Below are 8,881 nucleotides of genomic sequence, written 5' to 3' on the forward strand. Positions count from 1 at the left end.
TTGTGCCTCAGTTTACCTGCTGTGGGCAATGCTGCCCCCCCCCGCAGTCTAATAGGGATCAGGGTCCGTTCCCCCCCCACCTCCCCCCGCCACAGTGCAACGGTACAGCTCCGTGCCTCAGTTTACCTGGGCTGGGTAATGGCCCCCCCCTCCCCCGTGGGGATCAGCCCTCCCCCCCCCCGTGGTACAGCTCCGTGCCTCAGTTTACCTGGGCTGGGCAATGGGGCCCCCCCCCCACCCTGTGGGGATCAGCCCCCCCCCCCCCCCCCCCATGCTACAGCTTCGTGCCTCAGTTTACCTGGGCTGGGTAATGGCCCCCCCCCCGTGAGGATCAGCCCCCCCCCCGCCGTGGTACAGCTCCGTGCCTCAGTTTACCTGGGCCGAGCAATGGGCCATCGCCCCGCTGGGATCAGGCCCCGCCCCCTGGGCTCAAGGCCACACCCCCTGGGGGGTCCAGGCCCCGCCCCGGACAGACCCCGCCCCCGTGGCGAGCAGGCTCCGCCCACCGGGGGGGGGGGAGACCAGGCCCCACCCACCGGAGAAGAGGCCCCGCCCCCTGGGCCCCCTCCTTCATCAAGGCTCGCTTTGTGGTAACTATGGCAATAAAGACCGCAATCGGACCTCTGGTTGGGTGCTGTTGCTGTCAATCACTCGGCGGGGAGGGGTGGGGGGGTGTGTCGCGAGGAGGAAGTCCCGCCCCTCCGGGGAGGGGAGGGGAGGGGGGGAGGAGGAGCGATCCGCGTGCGGCATCGATGCGCTCGGCGCTCGGCTGCCCGGCCCTGCCTGCCGTTCGGCGCTCGGTCCCGCGCTCTGCGCACGCTCCTCCCGGCAGCGCCCGGTGGCTCCGGTAGCGCCGCGCGGAGCCGGCCCCGGCCCCGCTCCCGGGAGCCCCCCGGCCCGGCCCGGCTCCGCTCCCGGCACCTCCGGGAGACCCTCCGGGAGACCCTCCGGGCACGTCCGGCCCGGCCTCCCCCCTCTCCGGGTTCTCCCCGGTTCTCCCGGTCCTTAGGTCGCCCCGCCGGTGCCGGTACCCATGGAGTCGCAGTGCGATTACTTCATGTATTTCCCGGCGGTGCCTTTCGCGGCCCGGGAGCTGCTGTCGGGGGAACCGGGCCGGTACCGGGCTCTGCCCCGCCGTAACCACCTCTACCTGGGCGAGACCGTGAGGTTCCTCCTGGTGCTCCGCTTGCCGTCCCGGTAGCGGCGGCGGCACCGGGCCGGGCCGGCCGCCTTGGGCCGAGCTGGCCGCCTCGCTGGCCGCTTTGGCCAGCGTCAGCCCAGGCGCCACAGAGACCGGCGGGGACCGGGACGGCGACGGAGAGGCGGACGCCACCGGCGACGGCACCGGGAGCGGGGCCTCGCCGGAACCCACCGTCTTCCGGGACTGCCGGGCCCTGCTGACGCACAGCCAGGGCCCCCCGGGCCGCCCCGCCGCCGGGGTGAGTGACGGGGACGGGGACGGGGGGACGGGGGACCGTGGGGACAAGGAGGGGGCGGGGGACGGGGGGGGGGACGGACGTGGCCCAGGGTCACCGTGGCACCGGGCCCCGCTGCGTCCCCAGATACCGGTGGAGGATCCCATCGTGTCCACGGACGAGGTCATCTTCCCCCTCACCATCTCCCTGGACAAGCTGCCGCCCGGCACCGTCAAGGCCAAGGTGAGGGACTGGGGGGGGACACGGGGGAGGACATCGGGGGCAGCGGGGGGGGGACATCGGGGACACGGGAAGGGGGGGACAGCGGGGGGGGACACCTCGGGGACAGCCGGGGGGGGGGGACCTCGGGGACAGCCGGGGGGGGACCTCGGGGACAGCGGGAGGGGGGGGGACAGCGGGGGGGACACCTCGGGGACGCGGGAGGGGACCTCGGGACGCGGGAGGGGACCTCGGGGACAGCGGGGGGACGGGACCTCGGGGACAGTGGGGGGGACCTCGGGGACAGTATGGGGGATATCGGGGGACACGGGAGGGGACCTCGGGGACAGCGGGGCGGGGGACAGCGGGGGGACACCTCAGAGACATGGGAGGGGACCTCGGGGACAGTGGGGGGGACATCGGGGACACGGGAGGGGACCTCGGGGACAGGCGGGGGGGGACAGTGGGGGGGACACCTCAGAGACATGGGAGGGGACCTCGGGGACAGTGGGAGGGGACACATCGGGGACACGGGGGGGACATCGGGGACATGGGAGAGGACCTCGGGGACAGCGGCGGGGGGGGACATAGAGGACAGTGGGAGGGACGTCGGGGACACGGGAGGGGACCTCGGGGGACATCGGGGGGGGGGGACATCGGACGGGAGCCAGCACCAGGGGGAGAACGTGGGATGGGAGATGGTTCCGGGGTGGGGGGGGGGATGGACGCCGCCGGCTGGGACGTGGGGCAGGGCGCAGCCGTGGGGATTTTGGGGAGGGCAACGTGGGGACCTCAAGAGCGGGAGGGGACACCGTCCCGGGGGGGGGGGGGACGGTGGGGGACAGCGAAGCCGGCACGGAGATCCAGCCCCGCTCCCCCCCTCTCTCCGGGTCCACGAAGCCGCGCGGGGGACGGGGACGGGGACGGGGGGGGAGCCGTGGGGACAGAGGGGTCTTTGCCGTCCCCAGATCGTGGTGACGGTGTGGAAAAGGGACACGGAGCCCCCCGAGCTGCAGGAGGGCGGCGGGTACCTGAACCTGCTGCAGAGCCGGGCGCCCGCCCACGTCTTCCGCCAGGAGCAGGGGGCCTTCAAGGCGCAGGGTAGGGGCGTCCCCGCGTCCCCCCTCTCCCTCCCTCCGCGGCGTCCCCCCTCTCCCCTCTCCGCGTCCCCCTTTCCGTGTCCCCCCCTCCCCTCCGCAGCGTCCCCCCTCTCCCTCCCTGCGTCCCCCCTCTCCGCGTCCCCCTTTCCGTGTCCCCCCTCTCCCTCCCTCCCCGCGTCCCTCTCCGCGGCGTCCCCCCCTCTCCCTCTCCGCATCCCCCTCTCCCTCCGCGGCGTCTCCCCTCCCCATCCCCCCTCTCCCCTCTCCGCGTCCCCCTTTCCGTGTGTCCCCCCTCCCTCCTTCCGCGGCATCCCCCTCTCCCTCCCCGCGTCCCCCCTCTCCCTCCGCGGCATCTCCCTCTCCCTCCCTGCGTCCCCCTCTCCCTCTCCGCGTCCCCCTTTCCGTGTCCCCCCTCTCCCTCCCTCCCCGTGTCCCCCCCCCTCTCCCTCCCTCCCCGTGTCCCCCCCCTCTCCCTCCCTCCGCGGCGTCCCCCCCTCTCCCTCCCTCCGCGGCGTCCCCCCCTCTCCCTCCCTCCGCGGCGTCCCCCCTCTCCCTCCACGGCGTTCCCCTCTCCCTCTCCGCGTCCCCCTTTCCGTGTCCCCCCCCTCCCTCCTTCCGCGGCGTCTCCCTCTCCCTCTCCGCGTCCCCCTTTCCGTGTCCCCCCTCTCCCTCCTTCCGCGGCGTCCCCCCTCTCCCTCCCCGTGTCCCCCCTCTCCCTCCCTGCGTCCCCCTCTCCCTCTCCGCGTCCCCCTTTCCGTGTCCCCCCTCTCCCTCCTTCCATGGCGTCCCCCCTCTCCCTCCGCGGCGTCCCCCCTCTCCCTCCGCGGCGTCTCCCTCTCCCTCCCTGCGTCCCCCTCTCCCTCTCCGCGTCCCCCTTCCGCGGCGTCCCCCCCCTCCCTCCTTCCGCGGCGTCCCCCTCTCCCTCTCCGTGTCCTCCTTTCCATGTCCCCCCTCTCCCTCCCTCCGCGGCGTCCCCCCTCTCCCTCCCTCTCCGCGGCGTCCCCCCTCTCCCTCCCTCTCCGCGGCGTCCCCCCTCTCCCTCCCTTCCGCGGCGTCCCCCCTCTCCCTCCCTTCCGCGGCGTCCCCCCCTCTCTCTCTCCCTCCGCGGCGTCCCCCTCTCCCTCCGCGGCGTCCCCCTCTCCCTCCCCGCGTCCCCCCTCTCTCTCCCTCCCTCCCCGCGTCCCCCCTCTCTCTCCCTCCCTCCCCGCGTCCCCCCTCTCTCTCCCTCCCTCCGCGGCGTCCCCCCCTCTCCCTCCCTCCGCGGCGTCCCCCCCTCTCCCTCCCTCCGCGGCGTCCCCCTCTCCCTCCCTCCCCGCATCCCCCCCTCCCTCCCTCCGCGGTGTCCCCCTCTCCCTCTCTGCGGTGTCCCCCTCTCCCTCTCTGCGGTGTCCCCCCTCTCCCTCCCTCCCCGCGTCCCCCCTCTCCCTCCCTCCGCGGCGTCCCCGCGTCCCCTGATTGCCGCGTCCCCGCAGTGAGCACCCTGCTGACGGTGCTGCCCCCGCCCGTGGTGCGATGCCGCCAGCTCACCGTCTCTGGGAAGTACCTCACCGTGCTCAAAGGTGGGGGGCCCTCACGGGGACGGGGGTGGCTGGGACGGGGGTCCCAGGGGTGTCTGGGATGGGGACAAGGGGTGTCTGGGATGGGGACAGGGGTCCCAGGGGTGGCCGAGAAAGGTCCCAGGGGTGGCTGGGATGGGGACAGGGGTCCCAGGGGTGGCTGAGAAGGGACCCAGGGGTGTCTGTCATGGGGACAGGGGGGACAGGGGTGGCTGAGAAAGGTCTCAGGGGTGTCTGTCATGGGGACAGGGGTGTCTGGGATGGGGACAGGGGGGACAGGGGTGGCTGAGAAAGGTCCCAGGAGTGGCTGGGATGGAGACAAGGGTCCCAGGGGTGTCTGTCATGGGGACAAGGAGTGGCTGGGACGGGCACAGGGGGGACAGGGGTGTCTGGGATGGGGACAGGGGTCTCGGTGTGTCTGGGATGGGGACAGGGGTGGCCGAGAAAGGTCCCAGGGGTGGCTGGCATGGGGACAGGGGTGGCTGGCATGGGGACAGGGGTGGCTGGCATGGGGACAGGGGTCCCAGGGGTGGCTGAGAAGGGTCCCAGGGGTGTCTGTCAGGGGGACAGGGGTGTCTGGAATGGGGACAGGGGGGACAGGGGTGGCTGGGATGGGGACAGGGGTGGCTGGGATGGGGACAGAGGGGACGGGTGGCTGAGAAGGGTCCCAGGGGCGTCTGTCATGGGGACAGGAGTCCCAGAGGCGTCGTCTGTGGGGCGGCCGCGACAGAGCGGAGGACGTGGGGCAGGGGAGGATGACGTGGGGCAGGGGAGGATGACGTGGGGCAGGGGAGGATGATGTGACGCGGGTCGGTCGGGCTCGCATTGGCGTCCCCGTCGTCCCCCGGGCCGTCCCCCCGACGTCCCCACCCCGCAGTGCTCAACGGCTGGTCGCAGGAGGAGATCTCGCTGTGGGACGTGCGGATCCTGCCCAACTTCAACGCCAGTTACTTGCCCGTCATGCCCGACGGCTCCGTGCTGCTGGTCGATGACGTCTGGTGAGTGCCGGGACGCCGGGGACTCCGTCCGTCCCCCTCAGCCCCCCCCCCCCCCCGGCCGCCACGTCCCCGCCGTGTCGCTGAACTGTCCCCGCGCCCCGTCCGTCCCGCAGCCACCACTCGGGCGAGGTGCCGGTGGGCGCCTTCTGCCGCGTGGCCGGGGCCGGCTCGGCTTCTCCCTGCGCCCTCAGCGCCCTCGAGGAGCACAACTTCCTCTTCCAGCTCCAGGCGCCCGAGAGGCCCCCCGAGGACGCCAAGGAGGTGAGGGGACACCGCGGGGGACACACACCCCCCCGCCACGCACCCGCCAGGGCTGCGGGGGGACGACCGCTGCGGGGACAGGGGCGAGGAGACGCCGGGGGACGCGCCGGGCAGGGACCGTCCTCATGGGGGGCGGCGGGGGGGGTTGTTTCTGGGCCGGGATGAGGGGGCCACCGTCCCCCTCGGTGGCCCAGGGGACCCCGTCCTTGCCCTTGGCATCCTCGTCCTCCCCCGGGGGGCGGCGGAGGCCGCCCTGGCTGGGACACGGGGTGGCCGTCCTTGTCCTTCTCGGTGGGCCCCGGGGTCTTTGTCCTTGCCGGGGAGCTTCGGGGAGGGGGGGGGGGACACACGTTGGGGACCGTCCTCGCTGGGAGCGGGGGTGACGGCGACATCTCTGACCCGTTGTCCCTTGTGCTCCCCCCCCACCCCCCCCGCCCAGGGCTTGGAGGTCCCGCTGGTGGCCGTGATCCAGTGGTCGACGCCGAAACTGCCCTTCACCAGCAGCATCTACACGCACTACAGGTGGGAGCCGCCCCCCGTCCCGTCCCCGAGCCGGGGGGGGACCCGCCGGTCCCCCCCCCACGCCAAGGAGGGGGACGCAGGGCTCCACCCCGCCTCGCTAACCACCCGTCCGTCCGTCCGTCCGTCCTCAGGCTGCCGAGCATCCGCCTGGAGCGGCCGCGCTTCGTCATGACGGCCGCCTGCGAGTCGCCGGTGCGGGCCAGGCAGCGCTTCACCGTCACCTACACGCTGCTCAACGACCTGCAGGACTTTCTGGCCGTCCGCCTCGTCTGGACCCCCGAGACCGCCACGGCTGGTGGGGACAGCGGGGAGGGGACGGGGCGGTTTGGTAGCCGGGAGGGCGCTGGAAGCGACCTGGGGGCGAGTTGGGGCTTTAAGGAATCAATCCCGTGGCCGTTCCCCCGCAGGGAAGAAGCTCTCCGGGGAGGAACGCCGCGCCACGCAGGCGGCCCTGGACGCCATCGTCTGCCACACGCCGCTCAACAACCTGGGCTACTCCCGCAAGGGCAGCGCCCTCACCATCCGCGTGGCCTTCCAGGCGCTGCGGGCCGGCCTCTTCGAGGTGAGGCCACCGGCCCCCCGCTGCCAACCCCGGCAGGGGACCCCCTCCCGCCGTCCCGCCGTTGGCGTCACCTCCCCGTGTCCCCCCTCCCCAGCTGTCCCAGCACATGAAGCTGAAGCTGCAGTTCACGGCCAGCGTGGCCAACCCCCCCCCCGAGGCTCGGCCCGTCTCGCGCAAGAGTAGCCCCAGTAGCCCGGCCGTCAGGGACCTGGTGGAGCGGCACCAGGCGGGGCTGGGCCGGTCCCAGTCCTTCTCCCACCAGCAGCCGTCCCGCAGCCACCTCATGAGGTACCGGGGTCCACCGGGGCCGGGGGGGGGACACACAAACACGGGGCGGGGGGGGGACGACAGCGGGGACCCGGCGGAGGGAGGCACGTGGGACGGGGTCGGAGGAAGGGACGGGGCGGCCACGGCGCTGGGAGGGGGGTTTGGGGGTGACACCAGAAAGGGGGGTGTCCTGGGGGGGGGGGGGACGGGACACAACCGGGGCGATGGGGACAATGGGGACAGGGAGGAGACTCGGGGGGGGACACCCAGAGATGGCTCTGGGGGGGGATGCGGGGAGGGGACGGCCAGCCCCACGGGGACGGGGGTACGGGACAGCTAGCCCCACGGGGATGACAGCTAGCCCCACGGGGATGGGGGTAAGGGACAGCTAGCCCCACGGGGATGACAGCTAGCCCCACGGGGACGGGGGTAAGGGACAGCTAGCCCCATGGGGATGACAGCTAGCCCCACGGGGATGGGGGTAAGGGACAGCTAGCCCCACGGGGACGACAGGTAGCCCCACGGGGATGGGGGTAAGGGACAGCTAGCCCCACGGCGATGACAGCTAACCCCACGGGGATGGGGGTAAGGGACAGCTAGCCCCACGGGGAGGACAGCTAGCCCCACGGGGATGGGGGTACGGGACAGCTAGCCCCATGGGGATGACAGCTAGCCCCACGGGGATGACAGCTAGCCCCACGGGGATGGGGGTAAGGGACAGCTAGCCCCATGGGGATGACAGCTAGCCCCATGGGGACGGGGGTAAGGGACAGCTAGCCCCACGGGGATGACAGCTAGCCCCACGGGGACGGGGGTACGGGACAGCTAGCCCCACGGGGACGACAGCTAGCCCCACGGGGATGTGGGTACGGGACAGCTAGCCCCACGGGGACGACAGCTAGCCCCACGGGGATGGGGGTATGGGACAGCTAGCCCCACGGGGACGACAGCTAGCCCCACGGGGATGGGGGTAAGGGACAGCTAGCCGCACGGGGATGACAGCTAGCCCCACAGGGACGACAGCTAGCCCCACGGGGATGGGGGTACGGGACAGCTAGCCCCACAGGGACGACAGCTAGCCCCACGGGGACGGGGGTAAGGGACAGCTAGCCCCATGGGGATGACAGCTAGCCCCACGGGGATGGGGGTAAGGGACAGCTAGCCCCACGGGGACGACAGGTAGCCCCACGGGGATGGGGGTAAGGGACAGCTAGCCCCACGGCGATGACAGCTAACCCCACGGGGATGGGGGTAAGGGACAGCTAGCCCCACGGGGAGGACAGCTAGCCCCACGGGGATGGGGGTACGGGACAGCTAGCCCCATGGGGATGACAGCTAGCCCCACGGGGATGACAGCTAGCCCCACGGGGATGGGGGTAAGGGACAGCTAGCCCCATGGGGATGACAGCTAGCCCCATGGGGACGGGGGTAAGGGACAGCTAGCCCCACGGGGATGACAGCTAGCCCCACGGGGACGGGGGTACGGGACAGCTAGCCCCACGGGGACGACAGCTAGCCCCACGGGGATGTGGGTACGGGACAGCTAGCCCCACGGGGACGACAGCTAGCCCCACGGGGATGGGGGTATGGGACAGCTAGCCCCACGGGGACGACAGCTAGCCCCACGGGGATGGGGGTAAGGGACAGCTAGCCCCACGGGGACGACAGCTAGCCCCACGGGGATGGGGGTAAGGGACAGCTAGCCCCACGGGGACGACAGCTAGCCCCACGGGGATGGGGGTAAGGGACAGCTAGCCCCACGGGGACGACAGCTAGCCCCACGGGGACGGGGGTACGGGACAGCTAGCCCCACGGGGACGACAGCTAGCCCCATGGGGATGGGGGTACGGGACAGCTAGCCCCACGGGGAGGACAGCTAGCCCCATGGGGACGGGGGTAAGGGACAGCTAGCCCCACGGGGATGACAGCTAGCCCCACGGGGATGGGGGTAAGGGACAGCTAGCCCCACAGGGACGACAGC

The 8,881-nt window shown here is 72.8% G+C and overlaps 1 protein-coding gene across 1 annotated transcript; it reads left to right on the forward strand.

The window, feature by feature from the left end:
* Positions 1–897: 897 nt before the first annotated feature.
* On the forward strand, positions 898–6,921 carry TRAPPC14 (trafficking protein particle complex subunit 14; the record flags this gene model as incomplete). The annotated part of the gene is given in 11 exon segments (XM_074571338.1): positions 898–1,186; positions 1,188–1,439; positions 1,563–1,658; positions 2,603–2,735; positions 4,207–4,293; positions 5,168–5,288; positions 5,402–5,549; positions 5,989–6,071; positions 6,203–6,366; positions 6,479–6,633; positions 6,728–6,921. Coding segments are annotated over 11 exon segments (1,586 nt in total), but the record flags the coding sequence as incomplete, so codon positions are not given.
* Between the last annotated feature and the right edge of the window lie 1,960 nt (positions 6,922–8,881).

Source organism: Larus michahellis, unplaced genomic scaffold (genome assembly GCF_964199755.1).
Source record: "Larus michahellis unplaced genomic scaffold, bLarMic1.1 SCAFFOLD_605, whole genome shotgun sequence".
In the NCBI taxonomy this organism is placed as follows: Eukaryota; Metazoa; Chordata; class Aves; order Charadriiformes; family Laridae; genus Larus; species Larus michahellis.